This window comes from Anthonomus grandis, chromosome 6 (genome assembly GCF_022605725.1).
Source record: "Anthonomus grandis grandis chromosome 6, icAntGran1.3, whole genome shotgun sequence".
In the NCBI taxonomy this organism is placed as follows: domain Eukaryota; kingdom Metazoa; phylum Arthropoda; class Insecta; order Coleoptera; family Curculionidae; genus Anthonomus; species Anthonomus grandis.
In genome coordinates, this window is record NC_065551.1 from 27,954,153 (window position 1) to 27,976,881 (window position 22,729).

The following is a 22,729-nucleotide window of genomic DNA, read 5'->3' on the forward strand; positions in this document are numbered from 1 at the left end:
CTTGTTGTAGTAGCCTGAGCACAAATAATAGATTCCATAATATTAAATTAATTAGTGAATAGTGAATTAAACTTTGCATAAGACTGAAATTTGCAAAAAAATAATCTGTAAATTTAACAATTTTACTTATACCTTACTTTAACTGATTAAATCTTACCTTCAGCACAATTTCTTGCATTTCTACAAGTAAAGTAAATAAAACGCCCATAATAAATAACTCTTATTTATTTTATACACTTATCACGTTTAAAAATAAAAACTAAAAATATACTGTATACTAGTATACAATGAAATTATGTAAAAAATTATTAACAAACTGATTTAACAAAAAAAATCATGAATATAAAACTTATAAGTATAGATTACACAGCAATAAGTTATCGTTAAAATATTTTCAGATACTTCTTATCGGTAGAGTCGTGAGAGTTCTTTGAGTACGTGCGTTACTGACTTTGAACTATTTGATCTAAAACGAATTAAAGTTGTTAGTAATTTTGTTTTCATTAATTTCTTTTCTATAAAAAATTGAGAAAATATAAATAATTTAATTTGGTGTAATGTATTTTTGGTTTTTATCTATTCAAGGGTATAATTAAGTATACACAAAGTTGAAATACGACAATTTGACCAAATAAAGGTTGTTCAACTTTAAAAAAATCGCCACTAATAAGGGATATCTAATAACACTTAAATTATACTAATTGCATTTAGTTGCCTTTTGTCAATAGAGAATATAAACTCTGTTATATATTCTGTCAAATGTCTGCCTAAAATTTCTCATTTTATAAGTTGGGATTTTATGTTTCAATTAGTTTGTATAAAGCTGCTGATTTTTTTGGTTAACCTCGTATTTTTTTTTTTTTGGATTTTTATAATGGATAATTTGGTTCCAACAGAATTTCTTGCGCAGAATCGTGGAAAATGTTGATTAAGATCTATGGAAACTCTATCAAAGACTTATTAAAATTTTTCTAGGACTAGTTGTTACTTATGAAAACATTGCTAAAGTGAACGAATTGCTGCTTCACAATCAGTATTATAAATTGAGAGAGCTAGCAGAAGAGCTGAATATTTTACACTTTTTTTAGTTTGTGCGATTTTGGCCGATATTTTGCAAAACTTCCATTGTGAGTAACTTTTCGACCCAAATGTCCCGTATTCACTAGATATGGTTTTCTCTGACTTTTTCCTGTTTTCCAACTCAAATTGTTATTTCAAGTGACACCTGCAAGCCTTAAAAGATAATTTGAAGGAGCTCGACTGTTGTGTATTATTTTATGTAGGGTCATTTTAATCAAAATAAGTCCCTATTAATATGGATGATATTTAATGACTTTTATAATGAGTGACGGAATACAACCAATCTCGACCCTTTGTACGTCAATGGATGTTCCAGTTAAAATAATTCTAGTAAAAATGCTTTGGAAGGGAAAGAAGCATCAGTAAGATTTTTTCCAAATTGTTATATGGCGTAAAAGACGACGGTTGTTCGATTTGTAATAAATTACTTAAAAAAATTACGTTAAACTTTTTCGATTCGATCTCTAAATGTGTGCTTAATGACGTATCCATTTCCAGAAGTTTTGTTCGAATCGGTCAATTACATTAAATACTACATTCTCATAATTATTCTCAAAAAAAATGTCTTGGAAAATTCATCAAAATATATTTGAGGCAAAAAATGCTTGGCAATAAAATATATGCAGATGGTTTTTAGAATATTGGAGTAAAAACCAAATTTTAGTTAATAACAGCTTAAAGCCGCTGCATCTTCGCATTCTGCACATTCGCTACTTCAAGTACGATTCATATGAATTTTTCCTTTTAGTATTATATATATTGGTTAAAATACTTATTCAGCTTAAAGATAAAAAGCATAGCTGAAAAGTAAAATATTTGTCTTAAAGAGATTATATTGAAAGTGTCTTGGCTTCACCTTAATATTATTCACATTAAACTATACTTGTAGGTTGGATGTTATCTACATATAAAAGGTAGACCAATAATGCAAAATGAGGCTGGTATTGTTTTGAGTATTGTCAATCTTGCAAAAAGTGAAAGGTAATTCTTGACCAACAAATTTTTGAAAATTTTTTGCATCTAAATTTAAGGTCATTCTTAATTATAAAGCCTATACTTTATTCCATTAATCCATTTAATCACTACCACTTGATTCACCGGATTACAACAGGTAGATTATAATGCAATTATCAGAACTTTTTCTTATAATAAGTACTTCCTAATAAAACTTACCTAATAAGATTGAGGTGTATATCATTTAACTGATTCGGGGTAGCTATTATTAGGCCCCCATCGGTTTGTTTCGGTAATGTGTCTAGTCCGTGAGCTACCCATTTGCTTGTCGTTTCCCTGTCAAAATCTAATAATTGCACGAAAACATCACCAACCTGAAAAAATTAGATTTTCGAAATAGTTTTAAATTATGCGTTTGTTAATATCCTTAATATATAATTTTAAAAGATAGTATTATTAAAATACTCAAAAAGAAATAAAGTTTGGTTACTGAGTTTAAAAAAAAAAATTATTGAAAATTACTATTATTTGGGAGTTAGATAATTTATCCGAATAGACAACGAATTCCCGATAATGTTTCCCAAATTAAATGTTTTTTATGTATTTTACTAAAGTATAAGTATCCACTTTCTCATTTACAGACTTAGGCGTAAAGAAATATACTCTCTCGAACTGTAAATGTGAAATGAACTGTTTTTTTAATGTGCTTGGGTAAATTGTAGTAGGGAATTATTTAATGGTGTATTTATATTACAAAAAAGGGCTGTAAAATTAAATTACGGACACAATAGTATATTAATAAACTGGATAGAATTACGGCAGAACCTCGACTAGTGAAAAATATTTTCTTCAGTGATGAGAGAATGGCATCCCCAGACATGTACGCTGAAATGCTAAAGAGGTCTATCGAACCACTAATAGTGCAGAAATTTATCTTTAGAAGACCTCTTATTACAATTCCAACAGGATGGAGCATCTCACCTCACCAGTGAATTGGAAGAGGAAGTGCTATTGAATGGCCATCTATATCCCTGGACCTAACAACTCTTGACTTTTTTTTGTGGTATTATCTAAAATCTGTGGTTTTAAACGAAACCTGAGTCACTCCAGAGTAAGTCCAGCATAGAACAGTTCGGAAATCGGAAATCATTTTTAACAGTTAATTAAATAATAACAAAAATTTCAAAAAAGTATATTTATTTATTGTTTTTCTTTGATAAACACAGAAGAATTTTCTAAAATGTGGTTTTCTATTATATCATTGGAAAACGCTTTTCAAGAATTTCAAGATGATGTATCATTGTATGTATCATTCGACTCGGTATTATATAAACTGTTTTTAGCGTTTTTTTATTCAGTTTTTCATTCTTAATACATGGCCATTTCAGAATTTTAAGTTGTCACCCTGTATGTTAACATCATAAATATCTTTGTTGCTATTCAGACACGAAAAATAAATAATACCCAATCATTTTCTTTTTTTACAAAATAAAGTAAAGTGGCAAAGCCAAACTACACAAAAGAAAAACAAATATCACAAAATCTTGATAGAGTGTTAGCACAAGATCTACTATTTTCAAAAGCAATGCCTTTTTAATCAATTACTATCAGAAATATGGAAAATAAAGTTTTCAAAAGTTGGCTAAGACTAATGTTAAATTTTTTAAAAAAATGTATTACGTATTGATAATCCCTATATATATTAATATATTTTTCATTACCCTTAAATGGACATCAAAAAGTGCAGAACAGACTCCAATAACTAGCTTTTTAGAAGCAAAAACAAATATATAACCACAAATCTGAAATTCTACTGCTGGCTGAGTAGAAGTGGACATTAATTTATAAAAACTATGACTAGAGCACTAAAGTAAATCTGAATAGACATAATTAAGTTGAATAGCAATATTAAACGAGAAGGAAACCTTAAAATTTCTATTCCATGTCGGGCAATATACACATTATTTCTGCGCAAATTTAAAAGGCGCCATTAGTCTTAAAATTAATTTTTTTGTAAGGGTAGGTTAGGTTGCAAGATTCCAGGATTTATTTTAGTCAGTGCATATTCCGACTGCCCAAAAAAGAATACAAAACACGCTGAAAGATGAATGCAAGAATTTTGGAGCTTTTTCAGCCATCCTAGGTCACTAAAATCATAAGATTCAGGCAACTTCTCGGCTTAAATAATGTCTTTTCAGATATGCCCGTTCTAAAAACTCGAACACTGATTCATGTAGACTAATGACTCAGCTGGGAAAGGAGGATTCTGTTTTTTTTGTTTTGCCGATGACATGGCGGTTATTATTAGTGGAGAGAACTGGAACATAACAAAAGCAAAAGTCTGAATTGGCTTTACAAAGTATAAAAAAATGGTTAGATGGTAGTCTGTTTTCGTTAAACATAGAAAAAACAAAATTTATAGCATTTTCACTCTTTGCAAGCTCACTACCTGAATTTCAGACCCTAAAAATGCATGATTCTCAGACAAGATTACATTGCTATTATCCAAACAATATAGAAAGTTAAATCTAAAGTACTCGGGAATCATACTATATGAAAACTTAAACTGGAAAGAGCATTTAAAATATGTTACGCAAAAGATCAGAAAATTAATCTTTAAGTTTTATGAATACCATTGATAACCCTTAGAACAATTTACTGTGCTCTTGTTGAGTCTGTGATTTCTTATGAGATTGTAGTTTGGGGTAATGCAGGACCTACAGTAATTTCCAAAATAAATTAGTAAGTAATTTCCTGAACAACTGTTTAGTGAAAGTAGTCTATTAAATATTAACCACTTATACATAAAAGCGGTTGTTTATGCTGAACTCCAATTACTATAAAGAAAAGTTGAGCCATTTCAAAAACACAAGAAATGCCGCACAACAAAAGGTAGCTCTGCAAAATCCCAAGCATGCTTTTATTTTTGTTTTATAAACGGTTATTATTATTAACTAACCTCAATTAATTAAGATACTAACTTTAATGTTTAAAGTGCACACTCAGTATTTTTAATACGATTGCGCATCGAGTGGTTAGCAATAACACAGGGTATTAAACAATACAATTAAGTTGGAGTTTTGGGACTTGGTGCTTTGACTTGTGATTGGAATCTAAGAAGTTATTTATTTGATTATTTGTGAATATGTTTATTTCATTTCTGGGTATATGTTACTATGATTGTAAACGATTGTAATGCTGTTTGTTGCTAATAAATTTATTATTATTAAAAAAGAGAATATCTAGATCAACTGGAAGGCCCAAACTCTTAAATTTTTTTCAACTTATAATGATATTAAAAATTGCGTCAAAGTTTTCGTTTATTTTAGTTGCAGCAATCTTTTCTGATAAAATTGAATAATGACGAATATTTTAATTTAAGATAAAAACATTGATGTCTATAATATAAGACAAAGGTCTCAAAACACTTTCCTGAGGTACTTCATTTTACCAAATTATTAGAAAATCCCAGGACGTAAAGTATTGATTTTCAAATTTTATGACTTCAGTATAATTGAAAGTGTAAATATGTTTGAGAAATATGAATTTCAATGTTTTTTTTTTGTTTGAACAATTTAACTAAAAAATGTCATAATTGATTGTCTTTGTTTTCTTTCCATGCTCTTACCAGATTTAGTATAATATTTTGTTGTAACTTTTGCTTTGTCTGTGATATTAAAACCTATTTTGCAATTTACATTTAGAATATCAACAAAATCCAAAAACACTGTTTTTTAATCTGTTGGTTTACCAACACCTCTAAAAATAAACTTGCTTCATTAATGCTGCATATTTAAGCACTCCAATTGATTTAAAATATAAGTGTTATATAATATTTGGTCAATAAAACCACTTACCTCAGATAACATATAGGTGTGCAAATAAAACGCGGCAGCTTGTAACAGAGCGGTGATTAGTTGCTGGCCGAATTGATCAAGAGTTTCTTGAACCAGTTTTCGTCGCTCCGCAAAATCGGGAGCGGAATGGCTGCTCTGACCCTGGTTAACTAAATCGTGGAAGAACTTCATAACGGACATATTCGCCTCCTTATGATCTAAAGATGCGGCTAGCAAGCCACATTGTACGATTGGAACTAGGGCGGAGGACCGCAGGAATGGTACCGAGGCCCGCTGGATGAATCTCGCACATAATCTGCATTTAGGAAACGTCGTTGAATATGTCAATTAATAAAAGTTTTATGAAATATTTGCTATTTTTTTTAAATTAATAGTTTTCTTCCCAATGTATTTTACCTAAAAAAAAAAAATAGACGAACACGTCGATGTGCGTATTCGGATTTCCAGCTGAAATAAGGGCCTCTCTAAAGCAACACATTTAGTTCAAAGAAGTTAATCATCAGCAAAGCCCTAGTTTTTTAGTTTTGATATGGACGCAGTTAAATGAGTAATGTTGGTTTCGCCGCAAAGTAATGTTGGTTTTACAATATTTCGTGATATCTGCTAAAAAGTTTGAGATCTTCCTCAATTGCTATGTTAGAGTTAAATTTTAAACTTTTACACTATTCACACAAAGTGAAATAAAAAGCGTAAACAAATATTCTAAAAGATAACATTTTATTTAAGTTAAAAGCTATTTAGGCAAAGTCTATACGTTTCTAAAAATATATAATGGGTCTACCAATAGAAGTGATAGAAGTTTAGTGGGCCATGTACGCAAAATGGTATGTGTCAAAACGCGGATCAAGCGTCAGTTGTGCTAAGTATACTTTGACATTTCATCATGAATCGTTTAAGTCAAGAGCAACGTATAGCTATCGTGAAAAGATATTACGAAAATGCGCAATTGGTTAGAGCCTGTTATCGTGCTCTTAGAGAAGATTTTGGCCAACGTGGACGGCCTCGAAGGTGTATTCTAACAATCCTCAAACCATCAATGAGTTGAAAGTTAACATAAGTAGGGTTATTCGCGAAATTCAGCCCAACTTGTTAGAAAAAGTGATGAAAATTGGGTTGTATGAAAATTGGGTTCATCGTCTAAACGTCTGCCGCCGTAGCCGAGGTGGACATCTTAATGATATTTTGTTTAAAACATAATGATACATAACAAACTACAACATGAAACATCAATCATAGAAATTAACCAATTCGTTTTTATTTTTTAGCAATTTAAACTTATATCATTCTTATTGGTAGACCCTATAATATTATACTATTCACTTATTTTTAAATTCTACATAAAAATGTTTAACTTTCAGGCAGCTCATGTAAATATAGCTTTTCGCAAACCAAAAAGTTAAATATAGATGTTATGAATTTATTAGCTAGCCTTGGATATTTATTATTCGGATCAACTTTTAGTTCTAGTAAGTCAAGGCGTCAAAAAGCATTTTTAATATGTAACACTTAAATTATAACTCTTACTGACTGACACCTGACATAAAATTAAAACAGTGAAGAAATTACTTTTCCTTAACTCTTATTAGGATAACTTAAATATTAGTAATAACTATTCAATGCACTTTAATAATAGAATACTTAACTCTTTTTACCGAAGAAAATTCAAACCTTGGAAAATGCATGCATATTGTGAGATTTCAATGGTTTACGTATATTCAAAGTTTAGCATTTTAACAGATCTATAACGTACAATTTGTAACAAAAGTAACAGGACCCCACTGCAACTTCCTAGATGATTTTTTTCAAGAAAACGCCTTGGAAAAAACTTGTTGAGTTTCGACTTGAAAGTCAGTGGTGAACCGTGTTCTTGACCTCCAGGTCATTTTCAAGTCAACTTTTGTTTTTTAAATGGAAACCTTTATTTATTCCGGAATCAAAAAGAGCGGAAAATTTTACATTTAGATATGTATGTAACCTTGATGGTCGAAGTAATCCTTCAAGGTGATATCAACGTCAAACAATTTTTTTAACGAGATTTGTCATTTTTTATTCCGGAACCATAAAGGGCGAAACATCTTGTATTCATCTTTATATTCTAATTTAAATAACATGTATCAACTTACTAAATAATTTATTTGCCTGAATTTAGAAGATAAATTACAAATAGGCTGAAATTTTAAGTAAAAAGAGAATTTTAAAAAATACCAAAAAATTATTTACTTGTAAGTTATGAATCTAGGGTCTAAATATTGTGTCTAATTTATATGATTTTAAAACGATATTAGAGAGTCACTTGTAATCCAGTCAAATATTTTAACTCTTAAAATCCTATTCTGCTGCATCTCATACATAAACTATGAAATTTAGATAAAAATAAATATGAAAAATCAATTTTTCATATTTATTTTTACGAAATCGTATTTAAACGAAAATATCACATTCTCAGAGATTTATACCAGAACAGGGAAGTAACAAATGAAAGTAATAAAAAACTAAAATTTTCGTTGCAAATAACGATTGACCTTAAAAGGTTACATAAACCCCAAGGTACAAAAAATGCAAGATGTTTCGCCTTTCATTGTTATTGAATAAAAAACCCCAATTCTCGTTAATATAAATAAACAATAAAGGGTAGTGTTACTTTTGTTGCACCCTATAGATTCAAGATTCGAAAAAAAAAATAAATTAAAAAATAAAATGGGATTTAAAATTCGATGTTAAACACTATAAAAATATAAACAAAAAAAAGTATTTTTTTGGGGTAGAGCGTTTAAAAACATACTGTATCTAAATTTTTTTCCCAATTAGTTTTTTAGGAATGGAATATTTTTTTTATAAATGCATTCTTGTTAATAATTTAATTTTCCTGCCCACCTACAAAACCTAATTAATATCAAGTTTCACTGAAAAGTTCTTCTAGTATTCATACCACTATTTGACATCATGTCTCTTATTTTAAAATATGTATATGGTAACAAATTTTGAGGGTTAGTCTGGTCTCCATAAATTAGTTTATTGGCCGCTTATAGGTGAAAGCATATTAATTAACAAAATTGTGATATTTTTATGTATTAATCTGTGATTATACATACATATATAATCTGTCACTTCATAGTAGTAATTTTTAATTGTTCTGATAAAATTGTATGGGAATTATACGTAATTATCATGTATGTATGTTATGCTTGTTTCTTGGTTGTCAAAACCTCGTCCAATGAAATAAATGTTGGAATAAAAAATTCTAAGCCAGTCCTTTCTTTCCGACTACCCTTTTTTTTCTTACACTCCATGTATTTATAGACCATTTAATTTAAATAATTACGTTTCTAAAACGGAATAATAATTAATAGGCTATGAAACAAACTATTAATAAAACGTTACAAAATGTAATATTTTTGTATATATAATATCAGATTATGTACACACAGACCATGACAACTAATTCTTTTAAATTACCTATTAACAAAATGCTTTAATAAATTACCATCTTATTTTTTTAAAAAATAGAAAAAGATAATATTTTTAAAAGGTTTTAATTAAACATTTTTTGAATAATAAAATAGTTATTATTAAAAAAATCCTATATAACACATAAGTCGGTCTGGTATTATACGCCTTTCGTTTTTTAAAGTGAATAATTATGAAAAAATCTCTACTATATCAATCTGTAGTATTTAGATATTATCACAAATTTATAGAACAAACAAATATATCGTCTTTAAAATGAGCGATGTTAAGGCTTGTTTTTATTAAAAAGAATAAAAAAATATACCCAATCTGCTGCACTGAACATTTTAAAATTAGGGGTTTGACTTTTTTTTTAACTCACGTTCACAAAACAGTAGAATAGTAGTGCCGTCAAAAACCGTATACTTCAATTTTCCATAAGATCCTTTCACTACCATATAAATATTAGAAGTTCGAAAACTGGACACTGTACATTAAGCTGATTTAAGATTTACAAAAAATATTAAAATATTGAGAAATTACCTGAAAAAATCGTCTACAGTATCCGGGTGGTTCCTCAGTCCAACTTCTTCTTGCAACATTTGGAATGTAGGCCCAATTAGCACCTGTAAATCCGTATATTTTTTGTTAAATACATCTTAAGTTTAGCATAAAATCCAATAACTTAATTAACGACATCGTATGGTATATACAGATATTCTTAGTAGTGGTTTGTTATACCTGTAGCATATCTAAAAGGCCTGCGACACACTGCGGATCGGTTGCATATTCGTCTACCAAAATGCTACCTACATAAAGCAGACACGAATGTTTGTGTTCCCCGTAAATTGCTATTATTTGTCTAACTAAACTCTCCAATATTTCACATACCTAAGACAAAGAGAAGAGGAAAAATATCAATTTAAAATGTAGCAACTTTCTTCTCCTAAAATTAATTTCTTTATAAAACACTACGATTCGTCGGAATAAAAACTATTAGGAAGCTGGAAATAAACCGACAAAACGTCCCATTCCTACTCCTAATTTCCGAGTAAAACATAAACATTTTACAAAGAAATTCATTTAAATGTGACAAAACGACCTAAGAAAAGGTCAAACTTACTTGTTGACTGGCACATCTGAGCATAAATCTTATACTCCTACAGCACCGTTCCATTATCCTAATATCTTTTTGGTATTTGTCAAATGCTTGAGACAAAACTGGCCAAACGTCCAACACCACAGGTTTACAAGGATGAACTTGACCTTGAAAAGAATTTTAATAGTTAGAGGCAAATAATTATGTGGTTAGTTGAAATAAATGGCCTTAACCTACGAGGAGAATTGCTAAAAAAAAAAATTCAATTTTCTTTCAAATTATGGGCAAAATAAACAATCTTAAAAAAAATTATTGTTGTTTTTTTTTGTTTCTGCTCACCTTCATCGGGGCTAGACAACAAGGTAAAAAATTAAATATTTTGTGATAAATATTATGCCTTTGAAGTAGCTTATGTATAGGTAAACACAAATTAAAGTACTTGGCACTTCTTCAGCCTAATTTGAAATTCACAAGTGTCACACGGCTTTTTTAACATAATATATCCTGTATCCTTTGCATTTTTAATCCTTGGGTAATTTAAGATATTGCTGTATTCATAATTTTAAAGTTTCTTTAAAAACTGAACTCTCAAAAATATAAGGCAATAAGAGAAATTGCAAAAAGTACATATTTTTAGCCATAAAATGACACCTTTGTTAATCCCAAATTCCCAATTTCGGACTTTTTACTACTATTGAATATAATACGGTCCTTCAGGTGCAGGGTATTCTATTTCAGAGGAAAAAACGGTACATTTTTTTTCCTTTTTTTGTATTTTTCAAGAAATTTAAGATACTCAATCGATGTATTTTAACTCTTATGTTTAATTTGAAAATCGCGATAAAAAACCGCATAAAAATGTATCTTCTTTTTGCTTCACTGGTATTTTTTTGACACTTGCTTATAGTGAATTTTCTAATAAAAGGTCAAAATTTCAATTACTTTGAAGTAAGTAGTACATATCCTGAAAAATAAATTAATATATTTAATTGAATAATACAAGGCGAAAATGAGACTCTTGAAGCATCGATAACTCAAAAACAGTTGAGGGATATAATACCCTAAAAAATACTTAGAATTGTCCATAGAATAAAAGAATGTAAAATAAACAGTGTTCGATTTAAAAAACACATTTACGGCGTACGTCTTATTTTTCATGAAATTATTATTTACTTCGATTTCTAAATTCTCCGAGGTAAAATCAATGGGATATCTGGAATTTCTAGAAAAATAAAGGGGGAATGTATGATAATTACTTTAAAGGCATGAAACACTATTTTCCATGCCTGGGAGACAGAAAATTATTAAAATTTCTGGAATTAACTGAAAAACTATTTCAAATGCCTGCAAGATATACAAAATGACTCCAAAGCCCTTGAATCAAATAAAATGTCTTTAAAGCTATGGAATTAATGAAAAAAGTATGTCCAAGACCTGAGAAACATAAACAAAGGCTTCTAAATATTAAGAAATATAATAACGAATAATTTTAAGAACTTTTTAGAATAAAACTTAGTGCAAAAATCTGGAACATAGTAAAAATAACTTTAAATTAGCCAAGAATACCAAAAACTAGAACTTTAGCCCTGCCATGCAATAAATACTTGTTTTGCTTGTCAGTTAGGGTTTACCTGTAATTCAGCCGTTCCGGAAAATTTACCAAACTTCTAAAAAAGCATGTTCTTGGTATGTGCTAAAAATTGTATTTGGCATTTGTTAAAATTTTATTTCAACAAATAACAATTGTTCATAAAGAAGCAATGGCCAAAAAAGTAAAAGACAGAATTTGATTGTCAGTCACTAACATGTTTAAAAATATTCATACGACTGTAATAAAATAAAGTAAATTTGTGAAAATATAAGGAATTTAAGATTTATAATATACGGCAATACTTTTTCAAAATTTGAATGCTCATTAACAAAAAAACACAATTTTACAAAAACAATTACTGGTCTAAACATTATTTAGCGTCAAATTTTGTAACAATCTGCCAAATATCCTATAAAATTACATATAAGACAAAAAAAAGTTAACAAACACTTTTACAGCTGTATATGCAAGAAATAGTAGCTAGTTATTATTTATTTTTTAATTTAAAATAATGATAAGTAACATGTTAATTATGTAACAGACCAGACATTTATTTTCAACCCGAATAAAGACTCTAGACCTGATGCCGAGTACAAACACAAATCGCGATCTTTTTCATGTTTTAATATTTTAAACTGTTAATTTCATTAAATATAAAAAATTAATTGTAACATGTAATTATTTTAATATTTATAATAAACTTAGAATAAATATAATCTAATTTACCTTCTGCCACACTATGTATAGAAACATGCCTAAGAATAGCACTTAACCTATCCAACCATAACACTGGATCCGTTGTGGTACCCTTTATCGGTACCACGTCTTGCTTAATTAGCTGAATAAGCGGGGTAAGTTGCATAAAGCATAATTCTCTTAATACCACCGTAATTTCCTGATGGGACATCACAGAGACTATAGCTGCTACACCTAAAAATAATTCATATATTTATCATCATTGTGTTGACTTTAATTTATTTCTTTATTTTTCATTTATCAAATATTATATATGAAAATACCTTTTAGTATTCCTATGACGGCATTATTTGTAATAGACAAATTATCTACTTGGTGCATCACTTGTAATAAAATTGGCATATATCGCGGCATGCAGGTGTTACACGTGACGCAAATATTCTGTAGTGCTGTAGCGGCTGCTGCACCTAAGAAAAAATCATTAAAATACTGATTAAACTAAGTTAATGACAACGTTTATATATTTAATGTAATAACTTTATAATGAAATTGATTGATTCCTTACTGAGTCCTGGAACTGCTAGTCCTTGCACCAAGAAATTGAGTGTAGGATCTAAAACATGGGGGTGTTCTTCTATCCATTCGCATAATTCACCCAAAAGTAATACGGAAGTGTGTCTGACAGCGAGATGGGTGGATTCTGGCAAATTTAGTATTGCTTCTACTACTTTGGGGACGACTTCGTTTTCGGTTCTAAATTAAAACATGACCATAAGTATATAAGTTTTTGACGAACATAATACTTAAACCCATTTTTTTTTTAATTTTTAAATTTACTAAATCATAGGTGCACAGTTATAAGTTATAATAATAATAATAATAATAATAATAATAATAATAGAATTCAAATTATGTAGTTATATTTTCCTAGATGCAAGAAACTTTATGGAAATTAACAAAACAGTAATTAATTAAATTATTAATAAAACAGTATGGATTCCATTTTTTTCGCATCTACAATATCAGGTAAACTTATTACGATTGTTCAATAATAAAGTGCTTCACCATTTTATAAAATTGTTTACTTTTGATGTTTTTGATGTATCTAGGCAATAAATTGTACAGAATGAAGTACTTTTTATTTACATAGGTTTCATTAAACATTTCTTGTATAAACATTGTTTTTTTAAGAATTATTTATAGTATTTTATTCTGTATTATCTGAGGAGAACTTAAAGAGTTGTAATGCATATTGCCACAGAGTAATATTCCATATCTTTGTATTGATTCCACTAAATTTTCATAAGTGGTTATAAGCATGCTTCAGTTTAAAATATTTCTAATAGCGTAAAATTTGCAAATAAGAAAATGTAGTTTTTTTGTTAATGTAAATCCCAGTTCAAGTCACCATCGATGATGATTTCCAAATACTTTACATGTGACGCTTCATGAATTTTATCCGGTAGATTTTAAATATTTAAGTATGAAAACAAGGGTCGTTTTATTGTAGTAATTTGTGCACACCAAGCCATTTTTTTACAAGGATGATTCCACTTTGAGCACACAGTTTTGTCTCGTCCTACATATCACCATCAGAAGCAACAACAGTGTCGTAAAAAATAATTGCACTTTTTATGTTTAAATTTGTAATAAAATAAACATGGTAGAACGGTCCCTTGTGAAATCCCAATTCTTACCGTACATGGGTCACTTAAAGTGTGATCTATTTTAACATAGTGTTGCCACTCTACAAAAACCCATAACACCTCATTTTTCTCGAGGACATCGAGAAGCCATCTGTGAGGTACCGTGTCAAAGGCCTTTGCAAGATCCAAAGATACAACTTAATTTATATCTTATTTATTAATAATAGGTGATTTTTTAGTTCATTTTTAATTATTATAGACTGATTTGTTGAGTATGCATACATATTGACAACATTGAGAAAATATAGAAAAGATTTAAAAAAAAATACAATTGAGGCATAATAAAGCAAAAATATGTTTTGTTTTTATTATGTTGTAAATATTCTTTAAGTAAGTTTAACTTTTGGCCTTAGAAGCTAGATTTGGACAGAGTATAATATATGTACTACATACAGTGCATTCCAAAAGTTATGTCTTAATTCATTTAAAATTCAATTCAATTACAACTATCAACTTAATTTTTTTCAAATGAAAGCACCTTTTTTTATTTCATTTTTGAATTTCGCGTGGAATTCTACGTATGTTTCATGTCCTATACCTAAAGTCAACAGTTATCGAAAAAAAGACGACCAAACATTATTATTGAAGTTCACCTTACGAGTCACCTTATCTCTGAGAATTTTTATACAGAGCAAAATTCCATTCATTCGTGTTTTTTTATTGTTGGCTGGTGACCGTGTATTTTCATAGAAACTGTATGACAGTTGTACGCCAAACAGATATTGTCAAGTGTGAAGTGTACGAGCAAAGTTGCGGTTTTCACAATGGTAAAGTTAACGGAACGAGAAAAAATAGAAATTCTGTGCATGGTTAGGTTTGGTGATAGAACACGTTCTCCAATTTGAATTAGTTCCAGCATTACTAGTTTTATTTCCAAATCCATTGGACCCAGACTATCCTGACGAAGAACTATTTTTCCAGCAAGATGGCGCTCCTCCGCACTATGCTGCCACTGTGCGTACATTTTTGGATGAAACCTTTCCCAATCGGTGGATAGGAAGGAAAGGACCCATTGAATGGCCTGCTAGGTCGCCTGACCTAACACCAATGGACTTTTTTTTGTGGAGATACCTCAAGTCAAAGGTATTTGTTAATAGGCCAAATAATCTAGACGACTGGCAAGAGAGAATTCGCAGAGAAGTGCGCGCCATAACTCCGGAAATGATTGAAAATGTGCAACGAGACTTTATTGATCGCCTTGGATATTGTCAAGCCGTGAATGACAACAATTTTGAACATTTATATTAATTTTTGTTCTTTTTTTATTTGTTACATGAATCGTCTTTTTTTCGATAACTGTTGACTTTAGGTTTCATGATGCATGAAACATACGTAGAATTCCAAGCGAAAATCAAAAATGAAATAAAAAAAGGTGCTTTCATTTGAAAAAATTACGTTGATGGTCGTAATTAATTTTTGAGCAACCCTGTATATACAAACTTCACGTACAAAAATGCGCAACTTGAAATAAAAATCGACGGGTCCGAGCGTTTTTTTTTTCGAACACACCCCTGAATTTTAAATGAATTTAGACATAACTTTTGGGATGCACTGTATATTGTAAGGTACTGTCCTATTTCGTCATTTGCCTAAAGAAATCAGTATTTTTATATTCACCTGCCTTTAGAATTTAGAAAATGAACGAACTGCTGGTTGTTTAAGAGCAGAGCTAAGAATCTTCTGTTGGCATTATATACGGTAATTGAACCATATTTTCAATTGAGGTCAGCCATAATTGGTCTGCAGTAGATATGTAAGAATGTAATTTTTAGGGAAATTATTTTACGAGTTCATTAGTTGAAGCTTAATTTCCTTATCTTAATATTTAGTGGCGATTTTAAGGTTACCTTATAAGTCTCAGCTTTACTTAAAAATTTGAAGAATTCTTTGTCTTTCAAAAATTAAAGCCGATTTGAAGAATACTACAAATATCAGTTTAAGAATCATCAGGCGAGGCTTTACAGAAGCTGATCTTAAGAAAACAACACAAGAAACTTCTCTCTGTGGTGCATCTAAATTTAATTGTAACCCAATTTATTTGAAGGTCTAACACTTAAGCCTAAAGTGCAAACTCAAACCCTAAGTACATCACTATAATCAATTAAAAATATTTTTGTGGATATGCAATTGGTTCTTTGAACAGAAACTCTGAAATTATGGACTAAGTTTAAAAAAAAAACCGTGTAATTTTCTCTTAACTTCTTATTAACAAATATCAACATTCCTTAAAATTAATAAAGCGGTTTTTTAGATTTAAAAAAAGTGTAATAAAAATTGCAGTTCTTAATGGCGTTAAATCACAATTCTGCGTAAATCTAATAGAAAATCTTACGAAAACTTCTGATAAAAGCAGACATAGATATCATAATTATACACACCTTGACTAAGGGATGTTATCAACAAAACAAACTACTGACGTTCATGCTCCAACAATGTCAAACAGATATTGACAATTTTTTTATGACGATATTTTACAAAATACAGAACCTTTAAACTTAAATTTTGATTATTCATATACTTTTGTCCAGAAAAAATATTTTATTATTAAACCATTTTCCAGTACTACTAATTTCTATTACCCTCATAAAAAAATAAAATACATATAAATTTATATACACAACAGGCTATACAGGCAATTGTATTTTTTATTTCAATGTTTCTTTTAAAGTATTTTTTAATTGAATTTTGGGTGACTCATCAATTTCTTTCAAAGACTCATTCGACTCATCTTTAGATAATAAAGCAATAAATAAATTTAAATCATACTTACGGCAAGACATTTTTAGCAACGGCTTGCATAACAAACAATGCTGCTTCAGTCTGATCCCAAGTAACACCTTGGGCTTGTAAATTTAGGAACATTTGTCTAAAGCAACTGCTACTGCCAACTATAAATACTACATCTTTGATTAGGTCTAAAACCTTTTGTCTAAAGTCTTTAAATTCGTCGCCATCGTCTAGAAGACCTAAAATATATTTTTGCAATATATTGTCATTAGAAATTAAGAAAAAGTCAACTTTCTTAGCTAGTAGTTTTTTAGTTTAATAACATAATGTGAATAATGTCACAAAAACCTCTAGAGAAAAATTAATAGAAACTTATGCCTTTGTGTTTCCCTAATTTCTTTATACATTATTTTATAGGGTATGTAAATTTTTTCATTGAGAGATTTTGATTGTTCTCACTAAGCCTATTTTCATTTATATATTAATATATTTAATAACTCATAACTTTACATTATGATGTTCCTAAACTCTACTAAAAAATGCTCTAAATAAAATACATTGCTTACCATCACAATCAGGCTCCATCTGACAATGTCTACATAAGGCTGTTATAAGTCTTTCAATATAAGGCCTAAACAGCTCAGTAAGCTCTTTATTGTTCTTCTGATACAGTTCCTCACTTAAAAGATACCATAAGTTAAATGTTATTTCAGCTACTTCATAATCATGATGTCCAACACACATCAGCACTAAGTCCAATACTTTTATTGCATAGTGAGTATTGCCTGGTGTGCTGCTTGATACAATTTTTTCAAGGAAGGATTCACCTAATTCTGTAAAAAGCCTGAAACACAAAAATGTTCAAAAAATAAATAAATAAATGAATGGCAAATAAACACCTGCAATAATCTATGGATTTACTTTGATCTTCATTTGATACGGACACATGGTATGAGATTTCTAATTTTAAAATATTGCTAAATAAATAATTTTCTAAGTCTTGCTGGTTATTATTGTCTTCTAAACATTGAAGCAACGTACAAATACATTCAGTTGCTGCATCACATAATGCTCCAGTACACTAAAAATTAAAAAAAAAAACATTTTAAAAATTACAACATAATAAAACTAGACATTTTGATTTATTTACAAACAAAATTACCTGTTTGCCCTCATGTGATTGTAAGTCAAGTATTTGAAAAGCTAAATTAAGAACTACATTATCTGTCAAACCATGTAATGGAATCGCTCCAACAGATATCCAAGATGTAAAACATCTCAATGTTCGAGCTAAAATATGTGTGTTTTCATTGACATGTTGACCATACATTGTACAGCAATGTTTTAGAAATTCAACTACTGTTGGAGCACACTGTTTTAGCTCCTCTAGAACCTCATAGCGTCGATTTTCACCAAGCCTACATAAAGTTGTTAGATCAAAGTTATTAAGTTAGAAATATTAGTTATAACTTACCGCACAGATTTGCTTTCTAATTCCTCTGGAAGAACAGTTAGAACCTCTATTAAAGGACCCACATAGGACATATTTGAAAACCTGTTTATTATATCTAAAGGTGCCCTTTGCCAAGTTGGCATTTGAAGGATCAAATCAGAAAGAGCTAGACATAGCTGGGTTGTTATTACTGTATTCGTACCTAAAATAGATTATTAAAAACAATGACATAAATCCAAATATGAAAATAGAAATTTGCACCTATATTAAAGTAATTGTTTAAGTATTTTTAATTTTGTTTACACTGATCGTGCATAACTCAGATGAATGCACCTTGATGTTTATAATAAAAAAAGTAGGCAGGTTTATGGCAAATAATATTTCAGATAAAATGAATTTTCATTACTTTATTATTATTACAGTTACTAACTTCTTTATTACAACGGGAACATAAATACTGGTCAGTTAAACGGATTTTAATAAAATTTGTAATGAACTCACCTTCTGGGAGATATTATGTAGCATTTAAAGAGATTTTTGATACTTGTAGGTTTTGAAAGGATTTATATAGACACAAATGTTATCAACTTATGTAATTTAATTTTTTTAAATTATTTATTCAACATAAGAAATACATGCTTAATGCAGGATAGATGTAAACAAAATTAATCTGTAGTACCAATACAATAAAGTACACCTAGGTGCAAGCACCTCTATGTGTATAACTTAAAATTAATTATATTACTATACAACATAATTATATTTACTAGGGAGCCCATACCACTAATTTACATAAACCTGAGGGTAGTGCATTTAAAATACAGGTAAAACAACTATAAGACACAAATATTAAAAATTTCAGAAGAAGAGGAAAACCTTAATAGTTATTTATAGAAGGTCAAGTAAGGCATTATAATTTTCATAGATAAATCTTTTACAAAGTTCTGAAAATTTTTGCTTATTTGTAATCTCCCGAATTGTCCGTGGTAACTTATTTAAAATTTTTGGTCCAATTACAGAATTACATCTTTGGCTTCCATCGAATCTGTGAAATGGTACATTAAGATGTCTTTCATTTAGTTGTCTGGTTTCATGTTGGTGACTTATGTAGTTTTTATCTTTAAGTTTAAACCAGAATACACAACTGGAGTATAGATATAAGGATCTGATATTAAGTATTTTGATATCATACAAGAGCGAGGTGGGGTACAATGTGTCTTTTTTATAGATTATTTTGATAATATAATTTTGAATAGTTTTTAAGGATTCAAGAGCATTATTGTAGAGTCCACCCCAGGTCACTATACCATATCATATCAGAGATTCCACAAATGATTGGTACAACATTATTAAAGTTTTTTTATCCAATATATTTCTAATAAGGAAAAATTTATGAATTAAGCTTTTGAGTTTAGATGTTAAGTTTTGATTTTTTGTCTATTATTATACCTAGATGTTTAGTGTTTTCTACTTCTTTTATAATAAAGTTTTGTTGTTCATCAATAACTATTTCCTTAAAATTTGGCCGATTTGCATCTGTTAGAGAAAAGGCGACATAAACAGTTTTTAAGATACTTAGGGACAATTTATACTTGTTTAACCACATCTTTACCTTCCTCATGCCATTTATGAGTTTTGTTCTTACAAGAGTCCAAGTAACATCCTTAAATACAAGAATGTAATGTAATGTATGCAAAAAAAAGCTTTTTAATATAGCTCTTATAGAGTCACTTTTCAGCTACTGTATGACTTGAATATATTTATAAAATATTCAAGTCATATGAGACTGTAAAAATACCAAATAAGCCACTATTGAAGATGTTATTATTGCAAAGTCTTCAAACACAAAATGTCAATAAATTAATATTGAAAAAATGTGTAATTTGTCATCATATGAGATAAATCAAATATTAAAAACAGAATTCATTCAATTGGATATTAAACCAAGATGATATAAGCTGACTTTTTTGAATATATTAGGTTAGTATAAATAGAATTTACAATTTATTACATGATTTAATAGAAATATAAATTATTGTAAATTGGAAATTATGTAAAACATTTGATTTTCAATGTTTATGTTTCCTTACACTTAGGCACATTAAGATTTACTAATATTGATACCTTGTCTTTACTATGTTATCTTTACTTAAGTAGTATCCATATGATGAACCCCTTCTTAATGGCTATATAAATGGCTTTTCTATCTCCTTTTCACTTACCAGAAATTAAAAATCAACATAAAAATATTGGATGTATTACATAGTAAGTAAATGATTAAATACAACCAGAATTACACTAGTATAATTTATTTTAAGTTATCCCATTTTAAATTGTAAACGTATGACTCAAGGTAATTGAAGACCAGAATGATTTTTACTTATTATATGCAGTATTGAATTGGATTCATAAAAATAAAATGTTTGCTTAATTTTGATAAATGTGAAGTTTGCTTAATGTTGTGACATTTATACAAAATCATCATGTTATGACAAACATTACAATATAATAACAAATAAGGCTTATTAAATTATGGGATTTATAATTAGGAACTCAAAACATTTTGATCAGTTAGATAATATAGTCAGATTGTATAACTCCTTGGTGTTACCCCATCTCAAGTGTGCTAGTTATAATCTTAAGTTTCTAGTACCTAAGATCAATTAAAGGTTAAAATACAGAGAGATTATTTTTGATCAGTGCAATTGTGTTGATTACTCTTTAATAAACAATAAGTTTAGAAAATGCTTTTTTTTTTATAAAGGGAATTGGGTATTGCTTTTTGCCTAATTCGGCCTCAATTGCTTAGTGGCTGGGATAGGTAATTGCTATTGTTTTGGTTACTTTTGTTATTCTGTATTTCTTAGAGATAGATTTATAAGTGTATAATATTCCTTGTCAGATGCCATCCTTTCTTCATGTAATTACATTTATTCACTATGTAAAATGTGGTGAAAATAAATCAATAAATACCTTCATTTATTTGACTAATATGCTCCAAAAGTGAGTCCCTTAATGCTGCATGAACATTTTGAGGCAATTCATAAAATGATTGATGAATTTTGGTTCTCATTGTTTGAGCTGCAAAGTAACATGATTCAAGATCTGGCTTTTTATGCAAAACCTCATCTGCAATCGACCAAGCATGCACCTGTAAATGAAAACCATTAATAACTAATTTAGAGACAAATATAAATTTTTAGATTCTTACAATGAGCTCGGCTCAATTACAATTAGTATCTTATACCATTATTCACAACCAGAATTAAAAAATTAATTTAGTAGCCCATCAAAAACACAATAAATCATATTTAAACATGATCAAAGTATACAGACAGTATACAGTATGATATAATGGTAAAAATATAGGTGTTTTGATGAATATTGGTTAATTAACTATAAATAAACTGAAATTATATATCACTATATACTTACTGATTTTTGTAAATTCAAGAGCCATTCTGAGGCCCTCTCCTTTTCTTTCCTATCTGGGTTTTTGTATAAAGTTGATACTGCCAAAATAACCACATCTAGGTTAGGTTTTTCCTCCATTGTGAAGTCCAGGTAAATTAAATGATATTGAATCTTTATACAAGCAAGTGTTCTATTTTAAATAACTTATAACACATAACGAAGATAGAAAATTACTTATTTAGGCAAAAATCGTTCCTATGTGGGTTTTTGATTGTCCAGGACAGATGAAAAAATTTTGATGCTTTTCTTTCTTTACTTTCTTTCAAAACTGGCAATTTGACAAGACTGACATTGACGTGACAATAATGACAATCTAGACAAGACAAGCAGTTCCGCACTTGCCGTAATAAGACGGAATAGAGATAGCAGATTCGAGAGCGTAATTTAAGGATTACGGCATTTATTAATCTTATCTATGAAAAAATAAATATTTTTAAATAAAAATATCAAATGTCTATGGTCAGTGTCGATATTTTCGTTCAAACATGTGTATTATATTTTTTAGCTTTTCTTTTAACACTAACAAACGCCCAGGACTCGATGGAATACCTACACTTTTTCTAAAATTTTGCATAACATCTTTAATCTCTTCCTTTAAATATAGGTACTGCCAGATTTTTGGTAGCTTTATTAAATTTATCTTTA

At 29.1% G+C, this 22,729-nt stretch overlaps 1 protein-coding gene across 1 annotated transcript; it reads right to left on the minus strand.

Moving 5' to 3' along the window:
* Positions 1 to 209: 209 nt before the first annotated feature.
* Positions 210 to 22,351, minus strand: LOC126737706 (transportin-3). Its single transcript, XM_050442705.1, has 16 exons — positions 22,046 to 22,351; positions 21,584 to 21,761; positions 18,632 to 18,812; positions 18,320 to 18,575; positions 18,057 to 18,238; positions 17,724 to 18,001; positions 17,201 to 17,396; positions 13,290 to 13,477; positions 13,048 to 13,191; positions 12,755 to 12,958; positions 10,462 to 10,604; positions 10,080 to 10,229; positions 9,882 to 9,964; positions 5,892 to 6,186; positions 2,254 to 2,408; positions 210 to 466 (listed from the first exon to the last, which is right to left on the minus strand). Exons 1-16 carry the CDS (start codon positions 22,160 to 22,162, stop codon positions 406 to 408), a joined length of 2,811 nt encoding a protein of 936 aa, XP_050298662.1. The 5' UTR covers positions 22,163 to 22,351; the 3' UTR covers positions 210 to 405.
* Between the last annotated feature and the right edge of the window lie 378 nt (positions 22,352 to 22,729).